The sequence below is a fragment of the Arachis stenosperma genome, chromosome 2 (assembly GCF_014773155.1).
Source record: "Arachis stenosperma cultivar V10309 chromosome 2, arast.V10309.gnm1.PFL2, whole genome shotgun sequence".
Taxonomy (NCBI): domain Eukaryota; kingdom Viridiplantae; phylum Streptophyta; class Magnoliopsida; order Fabales; family Fabaceae; genus Arachis; species Arachis stenosperma.
In genome coordinates, this window is record NC_080378.1 from 4,214,787 (window position 1) to 4,237,938 (window position 23,152).

Genomic DNA, 23,152 nt, shown 5'->3' on the forward strand with positions numbered 1-23,152 from the left:
TCCTGTTCCAATTGCTCCAGGCGGCTATGGACCAATCCCATTAGTTCAGCTACGTGAGCTGGTCCGCCTTTTTCTGATTCACGCCCATCTGAGGAATTTACCTTCGGATTCTTTACTCCGGAGGTACCCTCTCTGTGTTGATCATTGTCTTGATGTAGGGCTGTGTCTTCATTGTCATTGCCCATGTCTAGATTCTCTTGCTCAGAATCCGTCTCAACATGGCCTTCTTCATGGGATCTTTCTGCCATCGAGGGATGATCTCGCGGGTCCCCGGCAACGGCGCCAATGTTACGGTAGGTAACCGGAGATTAGTCCAATGGATGGCGTTCGGCGGCCCAAGTGTATAATAGAGGAGGACTCCAGGTAGGTTCGCAACTCGGGAGGCTCCGTCCGACTTGTGCGCGCGTGTGAATGGGGGGTGGTACCTGCAAAGACACTCCGATGCCTAAGTTAGCAAGGGTGTAAGCAGGTCTTATAGAGTATTGGACTTAGTGATACCTGAGGGGTGTCAGTGTATTTATAGTGGTGAGCCAATAACCACCGTTGGAGTAGTGCCGCATCTTTAGGATGGTAACCGTCCCATTATCTTAGGGAGGTTAAGATACGGCTTTATGAAGTGGTTAGAGAGATTTTAGGGGCGGTTACTCATTTGAATGAGTATTTATCTGCCAGCTAATCTCACAACCGACTTCTTCGTACCAAGTCGGGGTTGACACCGACCTCTTGAGCGGAGGTGGGTGCTTTGCTAGGTTTAATCTATTGGATTAGGCCTTTCGATTGGACCTGGGCCCTTAGCATTGGGCCAGGGTATGAACAATTACCATTTACAATATTGATCTCTAGTTATGATTAATAGTCAACTTTACGTGAAATTAATATTTGAGAACTGTTAGATAATTTGACTTGTTTGTCTAAATTTTTATCTAACAGTTTTTAAATATTAACTTCACGTGAAGTTAATACCTGAGAATTGTTAGATAATTTAACTTATTTGACTAAATTTTCATCTAACGACTTTTAAATATTAAAAGCACGTGAAGTCGACTTTACATGAGTTTTCACCTTATTTGGTACTTTTATTTTTAGTGTTTTGGGTTGTTAGAATTTTGAAAAAATAAAAAAATATAAAATGAAAATAAAAAAACAGAATTTTATTACTTTTTTTATAAAATTCTAAATATGAAACAGAAAATAAAAATATATAATACAAAGACGTTTGAAAATAAAATTAACTGAACTCAAATATAAATTATGCTAAAATTTATTGTATATAGATAATTCAGTCTTAACTAAAAATAATTACAATCCAACTTATTGAAATTAAATACCAGGCAAAAACGATAAAACCTAAATCTAACCCTAACTAGGCATAATAAGTTAAATTTAAAATGATAACAAACTTATTATAATGCACTACTACTTTTCACCCACTAATTGTGTTCTGAGAATGGCTTCATTCACATCCGCCATTAACGGAAACATGTGCCCTGAACCTGGCAATTCATGATATTGAATCCATGGAATGTTTTGACCAATATAGCGTTGTAGCATAGTAGGGACAAGTTTATCTTCCTCCCCTTGCCATAGATGAACTTGTCCTTCATTATTTGGAAAAGGATTTTCAATTTCAAAGGGATCAAAATCCCAATTTCCAAATCCAACGATCATGTCTCGGCAAACAGATTCAGATTCACCTTGTTGTAACACTTGTGACTGCAACAAAAAAAATAATTTTTTTTAATATTATTTATGAGTTTAATATTTCAAGAAATTAAATTCAATTTCTCAAAATACATTTTTAAGATTTTAATTTTGATATGTAATATATTTATGTAAGACGGTTTATAAAGAGAATATGTTAAAATTAAATTCTTGTTTTTATATTAAAACATTTTGTTTTAGGTATTAAATTTTTTTTTTTTTAAATTGGCTAGGTAAATGAAGTAAGAATTATATAACCTGATATTGTCTTGGTGGAACGTTAGGAGAAAAGAGCAAAGATAAATCTTGCTGAGATAAAATAGCTGGATTCTGTGACAAAACACTTGATGCTGGAAACCACTTCTGAGTCATCCACCAATATGTCAGCCATGGCAGGTGATGTGCAACTCCAACTGCCCATTGGTCTTGCCTTGGTTGTTTGGAATAAGCCATTTTCGATAACTTGGAAGGGAAGCCACTCCACCAATAGTTAGTCACTGGTGTCATCAATGTTGCTCCAGCAAGTCTGTATTTAATAAAAATATTTTTATCATTTAATTTGTTGTAATTTTATAAAAAAATATTGATATAATAATTATAAAAAATATTAAAAAATTAACAATATATAATAAATAAACTCAACACAATAAAGTTAAACAACAACGAAAGAAAGAAACTAAACAAAAAATATGATAATCAATTCATAGTCATTTATTGCTATTGTCGTCAAGAATTATTAGGATCAATTTTAATAAATTAACAATATATTTTATTCCATCATTTTAAATATTAATAACTAACTAATAACAAAAAAAATAATAAATTCTAACGAAAAATTCTAGTATTACTCCTAATTATATGCTAATATAGCGTGTCACACGTCAGTATAGAATTACTTGACATATCCTACCTGTGAGGAATGTACTTGAGGAGACCCCAAACAGCCTGACCTCCCATGGAGTATCCAATGGCATAAAACTTGGGTCCAAGTTGCAGCTTATCAGCAAGCTCTTCAACATCAAAAGCCAAGCTTTTCGGAGTTCGGTTAGGATCCGGATCACTCTCACCGTATCCTGGTCTATCAAAAGACACAATGTATGCTCCCAGTTCCTCAAGAACACCCTAATCCATTATCATTATCACCATCATCAATACAAAACTAAAGATTTAATAAAAATAATACTAAAGAGCTATCAAATTTTTATTATTTTTAGTTTTCAGCTATGTATTAATATTTAAAAGTATATTTTTAAATTATTAAATTAAAAGAACTAAACTGAAAGAATTGAATTTATAACTAACTGATAACAAAAAATAATAAATTGTTATCATCTTTACTATTATTTTTTTTAAAGAAATAGTGAATATGAAAGGAAGAAATACAGGACGAAGGATATCTGCAATGGCAGTATCATGTCTGGAAGAAGCAAAACCATGCATGAAGACGATCTTGTTCTTCGCCAATTCTTTTGGAACACCAAACTCTTTGTACGCCAAATGTCTGCCATCCCTCAGCCTTATTCTTGTTGACGTAATCACCGGAGGTTTTGGAGGAGCTGCTCGGACTGCCCGGTATGCCAACGCTCCTCCTATCAATGGAACCAACAAAAGTGCATTTGTTTTTAACGCCATTGTTTTGGGAATAAAAAAAGGAACCACCATCAATAATTGAATAATGAATATTGTTGTGATGAGTTCAACTGGGAACTGAACCCCTAGTGCGTGCTTTTTATATACGAAGAAAAAATAAAAAATTTCCACGTTTCTACATGGGCCCGAGATTCTCTAGAAATTAGGGCTGATGCAACAAAATAAAAGAAAAAAAATTTATTCTTTAAAGTTTATCTTTTAATCAGATTTTAAATTTAATTATTTTATTATATTATTTTTTTAATTTTTATTTAATCATACTTTTAAAATTTTAGGAATTAGTAACACTTTTATTTAATTTAAAATTTAAGTTTTAAACACGCAGACAAATTTCCACGTTTGTAACTACCTCAGATTCCCCAGAAAGTAGTTATTCGTTTTGCTCAGTTAGACCCAATGGGGATTTGACACGTCATCAAATGCAACTTGTGCAGCAAGGTGTAAGAACTTGAAACTTGGGCAACAAGTTCTACATTTTCTGACCAACAAGACAGCAACTAACCCTATTTTCTCTCTTATCCTTTGTTTTTTTTGAGTATATCCTCATTTTAGTCTTTAAATAATTTTAGATTAAACACTTGGCTCAGGATTTGGTGGTCCAGGAACCTTTGGACCACTTAGTGGTCCAAGTAGAAAACATGTTTTTTAAGATTTTTTAACAACTGCTACATAGTCCTTTAACTAATTTTAATTATAAATTGACCCATATATTTTATATAATTATAAAAATAATTTTTTATTTTATAAATAATTAATTTATCATAAATCTATCATGTTCATTAACAATCAAATACAAAAACAATTTTTTGGCCATTACAATCGATTAAAATATTAAATTTGATTCGTGTCGTTCGCGAGGAATCATAAAATTGTGTTTTCTGCGAAAACCAATCGATTGGAATAATGAATCAATCGATTGGATTACAGTTTACCACTAAACAATCGATTGAAAATTGCCAAAAGCATGGTTTTCGCATAACTCAATCGATTGGTCATACGATCCAATCGATTGAACGATGAATAAAAATTAGATTTTTGTAATTCAATCAATTGTTTAGAATTTTCAATCGATTGAATGCTTCAAAACAACCTGAGTCTCACCAAATTCAATCGATTGCTTTTGTGACTCAATCGATTGAATTTACCCAAACAATATGAATTTGCCAATTTCAATCGATTGTAGTATGTGTGAGTTCAAATTCAATCGATTGAAATGATAATTCAATCGATTGGAACGCGATGTATTACGTCAGTCTTGTTTTCGTTTTTAAAAATTATCTTCTTATTCATCTATCTCATCTTTAAAATTCTATCTTCCTTTTTTAAGGTTTTATTTTGATTTAGATACTCTAATCTTATCTTTTCCTTAATATTAATATTATAAATTAGTGAATAATCCATCACCAATTATTCAATCCCACCATTAAAATCGTGTATCATTCTCTTTATAAAAAATTTCATTGTTTTTCTTTCGAACATCCATCCATCTACTGAATATCTAATTTTTTTTATTTTTATCCGTCTATTTAATATCCACTTTTTGTTCATCGTTAATTGACAATCACCCGTTGCAGCAATCAGCAAAAGTCCAATCAATTTTTTTTATTGTAGTGTTCAGAAAACAATCCATCGTTTTGATTACAAAATCGAGGTAAGTGGATAGAATCTCTAATTTATAGTGAATAAGTTGCAGCTTACCATTTTTTTAACAAAAAAAATTATAGTGAATAAGTTGCAGCTTACTATTTTTTTAACAAAAAAAATTTACAAAAAAAATTATTCACTTACCATTTTTTTGTACTAATTTATAGTGAATAAATTGCAGCTTGAGGATCACGATATTCGCATTACTCTGAAATCGGATCAACCATAAGAAGGCACAAATTATAGCGTCGCCGATGATTTTTGGAAATTGCACACTAACCATAAGATGTAAAGATTATAGTAGTAATCTAGATAAAACTTAATACTTTGGTTATTGTCAATTTATTTGTTATGTTTGGTGGATGTACTTCTTTAGTTATTTTTCAATGACTTCTTAAATAGATATTTATCGTTTTGTGGCTTCTACAATTTTTCTCTATTTCTATGCAATTTATAGATACTTTAGTTTAAAAAACTCATATTATTTTGATGTAGTAATGTTATTTTCGTTTATTATTTCAACAACAATTGCATACAAATATTATGTCTTGTAAATTATATTTTATATTATTAAATTAATTTATAAATAAAAAAATTCCATGTCTTTTTATTTGTTTGCATTCTATTTTGGATTTTTGCATCTTATAAAATTTGACCTCTCTATTTTAATTAATTTTATATATATTGCTAATAGATAAAAAAATCTTGATAAGAGTAACCATAAGAACAATCAATCATGATTATTATATATTGCATTTGGAAAGAGAGACTTTTTTAAAACAACATAACGAAAAATCAAGAAGCAATAAATTAGAATAGCAAACCAGAAATTCAAATTACATAAAGAACAGCTTCTTCTTCTTTCCTTCCCCCTTCTTTTTCTTCCCTTCCCCTTTCAGACGAACAGAGACACTCTTTCTCTTTTTTTTTTCATTTTATAATTTTTTATTATGGGTAATTCGATCCAAAATTTTAACATCTAAGTAAAAAAGACAATTTCGTATACAAAAAAAAGATTAGAAACGAAAAAAATTTTAGCCTATACCTTAAGAACCAAAATCGTTCTTAACCCTTCATATTTCATAGGGACTTACTAAATACCTTTTAATTTTAATACTGTATGATATGAGATATAGAAATTCTTGGTTCGGCTAGAAAAACCAAGGTGAGACCACATAATGAAAAAATTCCGAGGGGAATGAAAAATTCATTACACATATTTTAATTGTAGAGAATATGTGGTAAATTGGATTTCCATTCTAGAGTTTCTTAGGTAACATAGAAAAATCAACCGTGCATATATTCACTTGGACTACAAACTATGCAATTACATCATTAGGGACAACTGGACAAGGAGCAATCAGATTTGAAAACAAACAAAGGTATGTGTCCTTGTATGTAACACCAAAAAATGTTAAACTATCAAAAAAGCCTAAGTGAGACTCCTAACTAGATTGGTATCTCAACATATAAGATATAAATTTTCTCCACTATTTAGTTGGCCATAAGAAGTGGAGACAAATGAAAAACACTTGAAATGAAGAATGCAAAGAATCAGTATAAAATTCTGAGACAGCTTCCATCTTCAGAGATATGGTCTCTTGCATGCATAGAACTGTTGTTAAACCACTCTAGCCGCTACCAGCCCACAAGCCAGAGCTGCTCCAAACAAAGCATGTAACCTCACACAGAAGTACTTTGCCATGAAGACATTGCTTTTGTCCTGTAAGTAAATAGCACTGAATTGTGTATCCAATAGATCATTGTTGTGTTTGTCAGAGAAATAAAAGATATGCCACCTTCCAGTTTCTGGTACAAATTTAACATCCATTCGGGCTTCACATCCAGTTCTTGTTTCCAATCTAGGCTCCTTCTTCCTTTTTTTCCATCGTGTAATATTTCTCCATCCTGAATCCTTGCCTATGACATACAAACTTTTGTTTGTATATCTCGCCAGTACTATTCTTGAAGGTCTTGCTCTTCCTTGCACTAAAACTCTTCGACTTTGAGTACTTCATATAAAAATCAAATGCAAGCTGCAAAGTAGAAAAGTGGTATTTGCCAATTTTCTCCGCAAAATTCTCACTAAATTTCAAAGTTGTAATGTCTTGCACGGAGTCAACCGCATAAGCGACTTCAAGGATATCTTCTGACATATCAAATTCAGAAAAAAACGCTCCCTCAATAAATTCATCTCTGAAATCTTGTTCGAATTCATTCTGTTCATCCATCATATATTGGTCACTTACTAGCTCTTCTTGTTGGTTAAAGTCATTGTCCTCCTGGTATTGCTCATTCATCTCAGTGTCCGTAAATATACCTGACATCTTAAAATGTCCAATGAAAAAAAAATCAGTACACTCCATCTTATAACATTACATAAAATAGATAGATTCGTATATTGCTAGCAGGGACGGATCCAGAGATTTTAATATTGAGGTGCCAATTTTTATATAATTTTTTTTAATCTATAAAAATAATTAACATATAGTTATTGGAGTTAGTTTTTTAATAGATTTATTAAGATACATATAATTATAATTTTTTCCAATAATTTTATTTTTAATATGATAATTACATAAATAAAATATAACTTTAACAATTGTACATTACAAATTTATAAAATACCATATAATTTATAACGGGATTTGCTAAAAATGATCCCATATCTTATTAATTAAAATTCATTCTTTCAAAAGTTTTAAAAAAATTTGAAAATAAATTATAAATTATTAATTAATTGAAAGACACGGTACCATTGTAGAATACAAGATATACGATATCTTTATAAAATTTTTCTTTTACCAATATGAATTTAGAAGAAGAATTAATATTTTTTACAAGAAAATAATATCTACAGTATATAATGTGATTACCAAAGCATAACTACTTAAGTTATTATTAATATAAAAATATGAATGTTAAATATATTAATATAAAAAAACAAATGATTTTTAAAAAAAATAAATATAAAAAATATTATATAAAAACTAATTTGAAAGGTACAAAGACTTGAGGGTATGATATTAAATTAGTTAGGTAAAAATATTAATGAATTAACAATTAAGACATAAATCTATTACATAGTGAAAAATAATACATATAAAACTATTAAATTACCTAATATTTGTTTTTATTTTTTAAACACAAATCTTATATATAAGTATAATTTCTTAAAATTTTGGGGGGTCCAGGCCACTACTCGCCCCCTCTAGGTCCATCCCTGATTGCTAGCTAATTAGTAATAAAAAATAATAACATCTATTTTCTTTTTAGTAATTCTCAATGTCTTGTCAGTTAATAAAAGATAAAAAAAAACATTTTTTCATTACACAATCAATTTTACGAATAAAATATCGAAACGAATAATTGAAAAATTAGAGATTCTATCCACTTACCTCGATTTTGTAATCAAAACGATGGATTGTTTTCTGAACAATGAAAAAAATTGATTGGACCTTTACTGATTGCTGCAACGGTGATTGTCAATTAACGATGAACAAAAAGTGGATATTAAATAGACGGATAAAAAATAAAAAAAAATTAGATATTCAGTAGATGGATGGATGTTCGAAAGAAAAACAATGAAATTTTTTATAAAGAGAATGATACACGATTTTAATGGTGGGATTGAATAATTGGTGATGGATTATTCACTAATTTATAATATTAATATTAAGGAAAAGATAAGATTAGAGTATCTAAATCAAAATAAAACCTTAAAAAAGGAAGATAGAATTTTAAAGATGAGATAGATGAATAAGAAGATAATTTTTAAAAACGAAAACAAGACTGACGTAATACATCGCGTTCCAATCGATTGAATTATCATTTCAATCGATTGAATTTGAACTCACACATACTACAATAGATTGAAATTGGCAAATTCATATTGTTTGGGTAAATTCAATCGATTGAGTCACAAAAGCAATCGATTGAATTTGGTGAGACTCAGGTTGTTTTGAAGCATTCAATCGATTGAAAATTCTAAACAATCGATTGAATTACAAAAATCTAATTTTTATTCATCGTTCAATCGATTGGATCGTATGACCAATCGATTGAGTTATGCGAAAACCATGCTTTTGGCAATTTTCAATCGATTGTTTAGTGGTAAACTGTAATCCAATCGATTGATTCATTATTCCAATCGATTGGTTTTCGCAGAAAACACAATTTTATGATTCCTCGCGAACGACACGAATCAAATTTAATATTTTAATCGATTGTAATGGCCAAAAAATTGTTTTTGTATTTGATTGTTAATGAACATGATAGATTTATGATAAATTAATTATTTATAAAATAAAAAATTATTTTTATAATTATATAAAATATATGGGTCAATTTATAATTAAAATTAGTTAAAGGACTATGTAGCAGTTGTTAAAAAATCTTAAAAAACATGTTTTCTACCTGGACCACCGAATCCTGAGCCTAAACACTTTAGTTCTCAACTAAAATTAATTATTCTCACTTAAGTCTTTTACTCCGTTAAGTTTAAAATGTTAATATAATATTGAATATCACCTTCTATTCATGCTTACAAAGGTACATGTTCTTCATGAAACTAAGGAATAAAAAAAATTGAAGTTACAGGTTTTGCGAATAAAAAATGCCAAATTTATGTGGATAATAAAAAATAAAAAAATAAACTAAAATATATAATAAATAATTATTTACTTTGTCAAAAAAATAAAGAATAATAACCATCATAAATCGCATAATAATAAAGAAAACTAAAACACAGTGCTGAATATTAATAATTACACATAAAAATAAAATAAAATAAATGAAGTAACTTAAATGATTAATTTTTAAAAAAATATAAAATATAAAATATAAAAAGGTAATTACTCACCGATGTTAAACATTTATATTTTTAAAATTTAAATCAAATAAAAGTGTTAACGGTTCCTAAAAACTTAGAAAATATGATTAAATAAAAATTAAAAAATAATAACTAAATTTAAAAATTGATTAAAGGATAAATTTTAAAGGACAATCAACCCTGATTTCTGGAGAATCTGAAGCCCTTACAAACATAGAAATCTTTTATTTCTTCTTCGCGTATAAAAACACGCACTAGGGGTTCAGTTGAACTCATCACAATAATATTCATTATTCAATTATTGATGGTGGTTCCTTTTTGGATTCACAAAACAATGGCATTAAAAACAATTGCAATTTTGTTGGTTCCATTGATAGGAGGAGCGTTGGTATACCGGGCAGTCCGAGCAGCTCCTCCAAAACCTCCGGTGATTACGTCAGCAAGAATAAGGCTGAGAGATGGCAGACATTTGGCGTACAAAGAGTTTGGTGTTCTAAAAGAATTGGCCAAGAACAAGATCGTCTTCATGCATGGTTTTGCTTCTTCTAGACATGATACCGCCATTGCAGATATTCTTCGTCCGGTATTTCTTCTTTTCATATTCAGTATTTCTTTTTAATTGAACACAAATATTGAGATAATTATTAAATTTTATTGATTCTTTATTTTTGTACTGGTAATGGTAATGATATGACGATGGATCAGGGTATTCTTGAGGAACTGAAAGCATACATTGTATCTTTTGATAGACCAGAATATGGTGAGAGTGATCGGATCCTAATCGAACTCCGAAAAGCTTGGCTTTTGATGTTGAAGAACTTGCTGATAAGCTACAACTTGGACCCAAATTTTATGTCATTGGATACTCCATGGGAGGTCAAGCTGTTTGGAGTCTCCTCAAGTACATTCCTCACAGGTAGCATTTGTCCAAACACTTCTATAATGACGTGTTATTAAATATTAAAAGTATTTTTATTAAATACAGGCTTGCTGGAGCAACATTGATGACACCAGTGATTAATTGTTGGTGGAGTGGCTTCCCTTCCAAGTTATTGAAGATAGCTTACTCCAAAAAACCATGGCAAGACCAATGGACAGTTGGAGTTGCACATTACTTGCCATGGCTGACATATTGGTGGATGACTCAGAAGTGGTTTCCAGCATCAAGTGTTTTGTCAAAGAATCCAGCTATTTTATCACAACAAGATTTATCATTGCTCTTTTCTCCTAACGTTCCACAAAGACAATATCAGGTTATGTAAAATATATTAAAGAGTTATGCTACGTGTACACTAAAATCAGCCATTAAAGTCAGCCACTAGTATAAATTACATGTTGAAATATAAATACACATTGAAAATAAATTAAATTACATATATATTTATATGCAAATACATTGGTGGCTGTTTTTAGTGACTGATTTTAGTGTACAAATAACATTTTTTATATTACATATCAAAGTTAAAATCTTAAAAATGTTTTCTGAGAAATTGAATTTAATTTCTTAAAATATTAAACCCATAAATATTATTTTAAAAAAAATATATTTTTCTTGTTGCATTCACAAGTGTTACAACAAGGTAAATCTGAATCTGTTTGCCGAGACATGATCGTTGGATTTGGAAATTGGGATTTTGATCCCTTTGAAATTGAAAAATCCTTTTCCAAATAATGAAGGACAAGTTCATCTATGGCAAGGGGAAGAAGATAAACTTGTCCCTACTATGCTACAACGATATATTGGTCAAAACATTCCATGGATTCAATATCATGAATTGCCAGGTTCAGGGCACATGTTTCCGTTAATGGCAGAAGTGAATGAAGCTATTCTCAGAACACAATTAGTGGGTGAAAAGTAGTAGTGCATTATGTTAGTATATATATATAAGTTTGTTATTATTTTAAATTTAACTTGTTATGCCTAGGGTTAGATTTAGATTTTCAATAATGTTAGGTAACTAAGATGGTTCCAGCAAAGAATCTAAAATTTCTACGTGGATGGTGTTTATGTTAGGTATTATGATATTTCTTTTCTTTGTAAATTGGATGGTTCTGAATCTGTTTTCTGATTTATCATGTTTTAGGCATTTGGAGAGGGAAGAAGAGTGAATAGATGGAAGCTAATTGAATCAGTTTCCGTCATTCACGTTGCAATGATAATAAACGTATCTCTTTCTAATTTAAATGTGGTGAAACATTTAATAATTAATATTTTAAATCATAAATAAATAAAACTAATTATTATATTTATAATTAATTAAGTTTTTGCATTCTTAGTTGATTTGGAGCTGGTTTCATATACTTTTTCTTAGATTTTATCGTTTTTTTCTAGTATTTAATTTCAATAATTAAGTTGGATTGTAATTATTTTAAGTTAAGATTATAACCGAATTATCTATATACAATATATTTTAGCATAATTTATATTTGAGTTCAGTTAATTTTATATTCAAACGTCTTTGTATTATATATTTTTATTTTCTGTTTTATATTTTGAATTTTATAAAAAAAAGTAATAAAATTATGTTTTTTATTTTTATTTTATATTTTTATTCTTTTTCTTTTTAAAATACTAACAACTGAAACACTAAAAATACCAATTAAACTGCCCCTAAATTTGAGATAGTTTTCATATGAGAGTAATATGCAATGGTGGTGTACCATGTTAGAAATTAAAGTATTAAATACCATGTTATTAAAAGAAGTATTAATAAAGCGATGAGTATAAAATTCACCAAATTTCATAAAATAGAAATCTCCGTATATTCAAAGGAAAAGAAATCGTTGTTTGTCATAAAGTAATTGTAGTCGTCATCATTACGATTAGGTTAATGTTCAATAGTATTGTTCTATATAATAATGAACATATCTAAAATTATGAAATTGTATATTAAATAATTTTTTAATACATCAAATTCATTCAAAAATAATTGTATTTATTACTCTTATTAATTAGAATAAAAAAAATCATATGTATCAATCTTAAAACCGAAAAAAAATAATTTTAATAGTATTATTTTAATTTGATTAGAGTTTAATTTTGATTTGTTATTTTTGTTTTGTTTTATTTGGTTTAAGTTTAAATTTAAATATTCTAACTTTAAGGAGATATAATTTTAAATTTTAAATATATAAGAGAAGATTTGAGAATAATATCTAAAAATAATTATTATAATCAATAATAGCTAACTAAAGGATGAATTATGATAGATATTTAGTTGTACCGAAAAAAATTGTTGATCGCATACAATGGCTTTTTAATTTTGGTGTTGTAATTCTAGTAGTGATGTTTTTTAAATCTTTTTCTCAATTTTGTGGTTTTTATTTTTTTTTAACCTGTAAATTTAGGCTCAAATTTGTTGTTTTATTTTAAAAATTTTAAATATACAAATTTTGACCCTCAAATTTTTTAAACATGCTAATAGAACTATTCGATTTGTTTTATAGCAAAAAAAAATTATTTTATTATAAATCAGACACTTCGATTTGTATATCATGAAATATGGCTCTTAAATTTTTCAAAACTAAAGGTTTAATTTTTTATTTAAAATAAAAAATTAAAATCTATATTAAAAAAATCGATTAATATTATTATTTTTTAAATAAATATAATCAAGCTAAAATTATTAAAAAGTAAATTTTATCATATTTTTATTGTGTTGTTAAAATTATTGTCTAACTTATTTTTAAAAATAAAAAATAAAATATTTAAAATTTATTAAATATTATCTATTTACTTTTTCTAATAAGTTAGATACAATTAAAAATACTATAGCATTCACCTTATTAAAAACAAATATATTATTTAGATGCATCTTTTTCTTATTTTTCTATTACAACTACTTCTTTATTTTGGTGAATCTGTTACAGCAACTTTAAACCTAATGAACTATTTACGATCACATATTGGTATATTATACTGCCTTCTTTTTAATAATAATAATAATAATAATAATAATAAATAATAATAATAATAATAATAATAATAATAATAATAATAATAATAATATACTCCCTTCTTCATCTTTCGACTAGTAATTAATAATAATAATAATAATAATAATAATAATAATATACTATCGTCTGACTTCTTTTTTTTCAATAATAATCATAATAATAATAATATCTTTAATTTATTATGAAATTTTCTGATCATTACAATAAAAAATCGAATAGAAATAAATTTCTAAATACCTTAATGATAATATTGATGATGCTATTATTATCATAATAATAATAATATCTTCTATTTGTTGTTTTATTATATTATAATTCTAACCATAAAATTTCTAATAATAATTTTTTAAAATATTTAAATTTTTAAAGAAAAGTATAGGTAACCAACAATATTTTTAAACAATGTGTGAATAATTTGAATTAATAGGGTTAAAAGAGTAAATTAATCTTAAATTTAATTAGTAACATTAAATTAGGATGTAGTGTATTTTTATTTGATTAGTAATTATTCATGTTGTTCAAGATAGTTATTGTTTACCTAACATTCCCCAAATTTTAAATGAAAAAAACGTGAATCAAAGCATCTTAACCAAACAATCATTTGAATTCAAATGTTTGATTGTGAGTAAAACTGTTTATAAAGAGAATACGTTAAAATTAAATTCATGTTTTAATATTAAAATATTTTATTTTAGGTATTATTTTTTTTTAATTCGTTAGGTAAATGAAGTAGGAATTATATGCCAATAAATTATAATTCAAATCATATCATTTCTTCATCATTTCATGCTTATCTAAGAATTATATGTCAACGAGTTATAACTGGATTTTATGGCCAACTGTCCATTGAAGTCGCTTCACCAATAGTTTTTTTTTTACCAACGATAGGAGACTCGAACCCATAATTTCTTAATTGAATATGGAGAGATTATGTCATTTGAGCTATTACTCATTGACCGCTTCACCAATAGTTAGTCACTGGTGTTATAATATTGTTTCAATAAATTTATATTTAATGTCAATGAGTTATAGTTCAAATAATATAATCTTTTTATATTCACTTGAAAGGTTATGAGTTCGAGTCTCTCTATTTTTGAAAAAAAAATTAAGTCTATATTTAATAAAAATATTTTTAATATTTAATTTATTTTAATTTTATAAAAAGATTGATATAATAATTATATGAATGTGGTGTGTCAGTAACACGTTACTATAAAATTGTCAAGTTATATCCTACCTGAGGGATGTACTTGAGGAGGCCCCAAGCACCTTGACCTCTTCAACGTCAAAAGCCAAGTTTCTTGAAGTTCGGTTAAGATTTGAATCACTCTCAGCGTATCCTGGTCTATCAAGAGACGCAATGTATATTTTTAATTCTTCAAGAACATCCTAATCGATCAATAGAAAACTAAAGATTTAATAAGAATAATGTTAAAATGTTATAAAAATTTATTGTTATTGATCGTTCGTTAATTATTAATGTTTAAAAATATATTTTTAAATTACTATATTAATAAAAATAAATTAAAATAATTGAATTTATGGTTATGCAAACAAAAAATAATAAATTTTGATAGTCTTTATTATTTTTATTTTTAAATAATGATCTTAATATCTGTACTGAATTAAAAAAAAAAAACCTACTGGTAGACAATGAGATATGCCAACAACGGACTACATTTTTAAGCCTAATTCTATTCCTGTTACTAAATTGGCCACAAGTTGAATTGATAATGGGCCAGGCTGAATCGGCCGAACTTAAATGGGCCAATAAAGCAAAACATCAGACCCAATTGAATAATCTCTTTCTTGAAACGACGTCGTTTTTCATAGTGCGTTTTCTTCTGCCTCTCTATGGAAACGTCGTTTTTCACAGGGCGTTTTCTTCTCTCTCTCTGTGGTTGAAGAAGAAGAAGAAGATGATGATGCGAACAAGGTTGCTATGGTCGAGCTTGGGGTTCGTGTCAACAAGTGCAGTGTTCTCTCATTTCATATGGAAGGACCTTTGGGTTGATCGCCACGCGCTTTCCTCAGAAATTGACCACCATTTTCACGCGCTCCAAGCTCGCGTCTCCAACCTAGAGTCCTCTTCATCATTGTCTGGTAATCAAAATCCAGTTTCTGATCAGGTGCTTTCCATTTCTACACTTTAATTTTTCCGGAATTGCCTTTAATTTTGACAATTTCCCTCAAATTTGCATCAAAATCGCTTTTAATTTTAATTAAAAATTAGTAACACAAAAAAAATGTGAAAATTGACCTATGGAAACACTTGTTGACTTTACGAAATCAATTTATGGTGATTGTCACTTAGATTTAGTGTGCTAAGTGAACAAATTCTGGCAAAAGTTATGATTTCCGATTTTAGCCCTAATTTTAGTTTAGGAATGAACTCACCCTTTATGATTGTGATTGTTGTAAGAATGGTGAAAGGATTTTTGTAGTAGGAGTGATTTTTCTCTTTGATTGTTTTCGAAAACTTGGTTTTGACAATGTTAATGCTCTTGATTCTAGAATAGCTCAAGCTTTGACTATATTCTTATAAATCCTACTTTCTCTTAACTATGCAAATCTAGAGAATTCTTGAAGTTCAGGCTATGCAGATCTCAAATCAATTATGCAAACACTATAGTCTATAAGCATGTTGAAACTAGAATCAATTACCCTCGGCTGTGTTTGGTAGCAAGAACATGACAAAACTATAAAGATAGAGGCACAAAAATGTGTTTGGAATTGGAGACAAATATACAAAATCAGTCTCAACATACACATTTCCTGCATTTTACCTTCTTCCAAAAAGTTGACAGATTTGATTGCGAAAGATTCAGTTGAAATAAAACTCTGTGCGTTGGAAGTGATAGCTTTGGTTTGCATGAAAGTATTGTGTACTGATATTAAACTCTTATCTGTTTTTTTATATGGCAGATTGAAGGCTCTAGCTAAGTATTATTTTCTGCTCAAACGTTGTGTCTTCAAGATTTTGAGAGTGCTTTGCTTCAAAGCAACTGATGAGAAGACCCAAAATTTCTTTTCCCTTTGAAATTAGCAGATAGTTTACCATGAGATTTTATTAAACAGTATGCAACATTATAATATAACAATTCCATTCCTTTGGATGTTGAATTGAATATTGGGTATATTTTAGTAAACAAAAAAAACAGCTGAAGTAATATTTCATTGATTGTAGTGATTCATTTCATGAAAATTATTGCTAATTCAGTAAATTGTTTCAATTAGAATTAGAATTAGAATAGATTGAAATCTAACAAAGAGGTACTGGTAATTATTTACTTAAGGGGGGATTTTTTATTAACTCAGTACCTCCAATAGGAATATTTATTAATGTATTTTTAAAGGAATTCCTCTAATACTCTTTTGAAATTAGAAGATAAATTATCTTCTCTCATGTTTTATTATGCAATAAGTATGTTTTATATATTTTAACACTTGAAATAATCATATTTAACCAATCCCAACACATAAAAATAAGCTTTTGGAACACATATGAAATATACTTTAGGATTACACAAGTGTTTCTCAAGTTTTATAGTTCTATGAGAAAGAAAATGATGCGATAAGTTAATTATTTAGAATTTAATTCAGAGGTAATGCTCTATATTCAAATAAAACATATGAAAAAATATTTTATATGTTAAATACGTGTGTAATTAAAATTATTATGTGATAACTGATGAGTGATAACATACAAGAAGGGATTATTTACCTTTCAATTTTCAAAAAAATATCGAAATAATTTTAATTTTTAAATATTGCATTTACATGTATATATCGTCTCATTTGTTCTTTCTTTAAAATGTTAAATCTTTGTCCAAATGACAAATATCACAGCGACACGATGTTATTTCAAACACTTTTACTTTATTGAAAAGTTGACATCACTTTATTTCAAACAATCTGTTTCATGGAAGATGGAGCCTACCATAAAACATTTTCTGAGAAATTGTCCCTTGCCATTGGCGTTTTCTTCAGCCTTCTTCCAATTAGAACTTCTGCAACTGTATCTGAAGTTTCCCCGATCCAGTGATTCCAATTTCCACACACATTCCTACCAAGGCTCTTAAAAAGACCATATTCATACTCTTAACAATACCATCAAAATCAAAGTCAACTCTTGAATCAGCAATGATCACTGATGTACCTTCTTCTTCCTCCTCTTCCTCTCCTTCCGTCAAGACCCGTAGATGGATCAACCATGTATTCATCAGTTTCAGGGGTGAAGACACCAGAAAAGGCTTCACAGATCACCTTTATGCTGCACTGGAAAGAAGGGGTTGTATCAAAACTTTCAAGGATGATCATGACCTTGAGAGTGGGGAAATCATATCTAAAGGGCTCATCAAGGGAATTCAAGAGTCCATGTTTGCGCTTGTTGTCCTCTCACCAAACTATGCTTCCTCAAGATGGTGCTTGGATGAGCTGCAAAACATCGTTGAGTGCAGGGAAAAGTTCAACCAAGTGGTTTTTCCTATCTTCTATGGTGTAGAACCCTCTGATGTAAGGTATCAGAGAGGAACCTTTGAAGAAGCTTTCAGAAAACATGAAGAGAGGTTCAAAGAAGAGAAGGGGAAAGTCCAAAGATGGAGAGATGCATTGCAAAAAGTTGCAAGTTATTCCGGTTGGGACTCCAAAGATAAGTGAGTTCTCTTGTCATTCATTTTGATTTTTTTTCCCTAGTGATCTGAAGTTTTTTTAACTTTTTGGTACCGAAATGAGAGAATTGGACACCAAACATAGTTAAAGTGATCAATCCCTTCTATATATATATATTAGTTTATTTCTTGGCCCATAGTCAAGTATTTCAAGTTTTCACGAGTAGATTTAACTCATACTCTAGAGACATGCATAACCATCTATTTTCATTATAATGTTTAGAAGTTATATAAAAATCAACAATGAATGGTTTTGTAAATGGTTTGAGCACACATTAAATGTGCAGTAGACAGTAGTGTGAGTTTTCGAATTTTCTCTTTGTTCAAATGATAAGTCATCATCGTATATAGAAAATAGATGATACATAAAAATCCAAGTTGTGATCCATTCATTAATTCTTGAGTACATGAAAATTAAACTTGAGACCTAACCATGGACATGCGAAATTTATAATCATAGCCTATATTTTTTCTCCCTCTATGCAGTCATGAGGCAGCATTGATTGAAAGAATTGTTGATCACATACAAAAATTACTGATTCCTAAGTTGCCATCATCAGTAGGAAACCTCGTTGGTGTTGAATCAAGGATGAAAAAGTTGAATTCACTCATTGGTATGCAGTTGGATGATGTTCGCTTTATAGGTATATGGGGCATGGGAGGCATAGGAAAAACAACAACTGCCAGATTAATATATGAATCAATCGAAGAGCAGTTCAACTTTAGTTGCTTTCTTGCAAACGTTAGAGAGGTTTCTGCAACAAATGGCATAGTTCACATCCAAAGGGAACTTCTTTCTCATCTTTCTGTAAGAAGTAATTACTTTCATAATTTGTTTGATGGGGTAAAAATAATAGCAAACTCTTTGCACAACAAAAAGGTCCTCCTTGTTCTTGATGATATAAGTGAAAGAAGCCAATTAGAGAACTTAGCCGGAAAACAAGAATGGTTTGGTCCCGGTAGCAGAATAATAATCACTACTAGAAATAAGCATCTGCTAATGACACATGGCGTGCATCAGACATGCGAGCTTGAAGGCTTAGTTCAGGAAGAAGCCCTTCATTTATTCTGTCTGAAAGCTTTTAAACAAGATCAACCCAAAAGCCAATATCAGAATTTGTGCAGCGAAGTGGTTCAATACACAAGAGGCCTTCCATTGGCACTTGAAGTATTGGGATCCCATCTTTGTGGAAGAACTCCTGTGGCTTGGGATAGTGCTTTAAACCAATTAAGAAGTTCTCCACACCCTGAAATCCAAAATTCATTGAAAATAAGTTTTGAAAGTTTGTCTAGCTCAGAGAGAGAAATGTTTTTGGATATTGCCTGTTTCTTCAAAGGCATTGACAAGGATGATGTAGTAGGAGTGTTAGAAAATTGTGGTTATTTTCCACAATTTGGAATTGAAATTTTGATTGACAAATCTTTGGTCACTCTTAATAGGGATAATAAATTGGAAATGCATGATTTACTTCAAGAAATGGGAAAGAATATAGTGTTTCAAGAATCTCCAAATGATCCAGGAAAACGTAGTAGATTGTGGTCTCATGATGACATCAGCCGTGTGTTGACACAAAATAAGGTTTGTGCCAATTCTTCTGCCACTACTGGATGATTGGTTTTAGATCAACAAAAAATGGCATTCGATATTTCTTTTCTTTAAACATTTGTTTTATCTTTTAATCAACAATATTGCACTATTGAATAATTACAATTCTGAGTGTTAGGGAACTGAAGCAATTCAAGCAATAGTATACTATGGTCAAGCATATGAAGCAGGATGGAGCTCTGAAGCAATTCAAGCAAAAGTACACTATACTCGACGACATGAAGCAAGATGGAGCACTGAAGCTTTCTCCAAGACCAGCAACATAAGGTTGCTAAGGATATTTAATGTGTTTCATCTTTCCCATGGCCTTGATTGCCTTCCTTATGCACTCAGAGTTCTTGACTGGTATGGATGCCCTCTGAAAACTCTGCCACTTACTGATCAACTGGATGTTGTTGACATCAATTTGTATTCTAGCAAAATTGAACAACTTTGGCACGGAACAAAGGTAAAATTCATTGGTTAATTGCTTTTTTCAAACTATGTTTTAGTGATGTTCACAAATCACAATAACATTGAAATTTTGTTTTCACATGTATACTTCTGATCAGATTCTACATAAGTTGAAGTCCATCAACTTGAGTTTTTCCAAAAACCTAAACCAAACCCCTGACTTTGTGGAGGTTCCGAATCTCGAATCGTTAGTTCTTCAAGGTTGTAGAAGCCTAACCGAAATCCACTCATCTGTTATGCACCTCAAGAAACTTGTTCAATTGAACTTAAAAGGCTGCAAAAGGCTCAAAGCTCTTCCAGGTAAAATGGAGATGAGTTCATTAAAGGTTTTAAATCTTTCTGGTTGCTCAAACATGAACACCATCCCAGACTTTGGGAATTGCATGGGACATCTAGAAGAGCTTCATTTGGATGGAACTGCTGTAACAGAGCTACCTTCATCATTAGGATGTCTGGTTGGACTTGTTCTTTTGCATTTACAGAATTGCAGGTATCTTGTTTGCCTTCCGGATACCATTCATAAGTTGAAGTCCCTCAAAGTTCTTAATGTTTCTAATTGCTCGAAACTCCGTAGCTTGCCAGAGTGCCTACAGGAATTGAATAATCTGGAAGTACTTGATGCTAGCAATACTGCCATTGAAGAACTACCTTTATTTGTATGTTATCTAGAAAACATCAAAGTAGTGTCATTTGCTGGTTGCAAAGAGTCAACATCCGTGTTAAATTGCTTTCGAGTTCCATCTGCTGTTTGCCGTCCATCCCTTTTGAGAAGGTTAGATTTAAGTTATTGCAATCTACTTGCTGAATCAATACCAGATGGTTTTTGTGGCATATCGCTGAGGGATTTGGATCTTTCTGGCAACAACTTTGTTAACCTACCAAGCGACATTTCCAAACACTCTACGCTTGAATATCTTTGTCTAAACTCGTGCAAGAAGCTTCAGTCATTGCCTGGGCTTCCATTAAGCATAAAAAGAATAGATGCAATCAACTGTGCCTCATTGGTAACGTCTAAATTCCATCCATCTAGGCAGCATTATTGCATCACCTGTACAATGGCACTTACCAAGAGAACGGAAGAGCCTCCTTAAGGTTTGTAAACCTACTATTTCTTGACATAATTATCCATTCCTGTCAATTATTCAATACTGCAATTCTATGCCAATTTCAGGCCTCTTTTATTTTTGCTTGTGTTAATTCCTGTGTGTCTTTGTGAAATTGTGGCTACTCTCTTCGGAGAATCACACGTTCCTTAACTATCGGAAAAAAATGTTAATTTCAGGGGATTTGCTTTCCGAGAACACCATTCGACATGCTTATCACAGGCAATGAAATTCCATCATGGTTTGCACCTCAGAAGTCTTCTTCCTTTGCAGAAATACCATTTCCTCATCCTTGTCCGCCAACTTCCTTTGCAGAAATACCATTTCCTCATCCTTGTCCGCCAACTGAATGGCTGGGATTTGCTGTGTGTTTCTTGCTGGTAGCGGATCGGCCTCTGGTCTATGGCGATACAGAGATCGCTTGTTACAAAATAATGAAACAAGATAAAGATGATTGGAGGGCGGAGTCTCCCGTGATCACCAGGAATGTTCCTCTTCTGGAGCCAAAACTACCTCACCTTTACATTCTCTTTCTGTCCATTGGAGAATACCCTGAAAGAATGCATACAGGTTATGGGTTTCGTTTGATGCGTTGCCCTGATTGCGGTCCATTGAAAATAGTGCAGGCTGGGTGTCGTCTGGTGTGCAAGGAAGATCTTCAAGATATTTATCGAAATCATTCCCATACTTCCTCTGTAGGGCCTAATAATGAATAAAAAACAAACAACAACGATGGGCCAAGCCCATAACCTTTCCTTCTTTTCCTTCTACTCCAACGGCACACACAAACACTTCAATGCAGCAATACACACACATCTCTCACCGCCATCCTCATGTCACTTCTTTAACAATAACTAGTGTGAATCCCGCGCGATGCGCAGATTGTGTACATAATCTATTTTATTGTATTTATGTATATTTTGTTTATAAAAAAAATTAATACATATTTATGAGGAGTTAATTTATTTAGTATATAAATAGATTGATTAATTAATTTTTTTTAATATTAATGTTCAATCTCGTTAAAAAAATAAACATAAAATTTGATTAAAAGTCCTACTTTTTCCTTATCAATCAAACAAAACCAACAAAAATAAACTCATGAATCAATAAAAGTAAATTTACAAAGACAAAAGTATTTTTATTTTAAACTTTGATATATATTTAAACCAAAGACACCCTTAACCCTGGATTCAAAGATCATTGGCAATTGAACATGAACCTCATGTCTCAATTTCTAACCTATTCTTATTTCATTCTTTCAATTTCTTTATCATTTGCTCCAAATGTCACATCTTTCCAAACAACAAATAGAACTATATGTTAAAAAGACATGAAAATACATTTTTATTGCCTCATGCCTCAGTTCCAAATTGAATGAGCACTTATGCCTTGAATATTACTATCTCAACACATTAAGCATTGATAATAGTTAAAAAGACAAATCTCAACAATAAATGAAACTTTCCAAATCCTTTCTCTTGCTGCGGCTGCAATCAATCTTGCATCAATTTGCGAGCGCAGCCCGTTCCTCCTA

At 30.2% G+C, this 23,152-nt stretch overlaps 4 protein-coding genes and 1 pseudogene across 4 annotated transcripts; 4 read left to right on the forward strand and 1 right to left on the reverse strand.

Annotated features, from left to right (window-relative positions):
- Positions 1-1,237: 1,237 nt before the first annotated feature.
- Positions 1,238-3,388, reverse strand: LOC130961719 (uncharacterized). The gene is made up of 4 exons (XM_057887707.1): positions 3,085-3,388; positions 2,612-2,823; positions 1,960-2,227; positions 1,238-1,713 (listed from the first exon to the last, which is right to left on the reverse strand). Exons 1-4 carry the CDS (start codon positions 3,361-3,363, stop codon positions 1,417-1,419), a joined length of 1,056 nt encoding a protein of 351 aa, XP_057743690.1. The 5' UTR covers positions 3,364-3,388; the 3' UTR covers positions 1,238-1,416.
- Positions 3,389-10,160: 6,772 nt separating this feature from the next.
- LOC130962399 (uncharacterized) lies at positions 10,161-11,685 on the forward strand (annotated as a pseudogene).
- Positions 11,686-15,613: 3,928 nt separating this feature from the next.
- LOC130961636 (uncharacterized) lies at positions 15,614-16,969 on the forward strand. Its single transcript, XM_057887607.1, has 2 exons — positions 15,614-15,912; positions 16,709-16,969. The coding sequence occupies exons 1-2, from the start codon at positions 15,703-15,705 to the stop codon at positions 16,724-16,726; spliced, it is 228 nt and encodes a 75-aa protein (XP_057743590.1). The 5' UTR covers positions 15,614-15,702; the 3' UTR covers positions 16,727-16,969.
- A 721-nt stretch (positions 16,970-17,690) lies between these two features.
- Positions 17,691-22,619, forward strand: LOC130960998 (TMV resistance protein N-like). Its single transcript, XM_057886583.1, has 5 exons — positions 17,691-18,438; positions 18,940-20,032; positions 20,178-20,507; positions 20,611-21,604; positions 21,795-22,619. The coding sequence occupies exons 1-4, from the start codon at positions 17,927-17,929 to the stop codon at positions 21,601-21,603; spliced, it is 2,928 nt and encodes a 975-aa protein (XP_057742566.1). The 5' UTR covers positions 17,691-17,926; the 3' UTR covers position 21,604; positions 21,795-22,619.
- Positions 21,825-22,619, forward strand: LOC130960999 (uncharacterized). Its single transcript, XM_057886584.1, has one exon. It carries the CDS (start codon positions 21,825-21,827, stop codon positions 22,329-22,331), a length of 507 nt encoding a protein of 168 aa, XP_057742567.1. The 3' UTR covers positions 22,332-22,619.
- Positions 22,620-23,152: the final 533 nt, after the last annotated feature.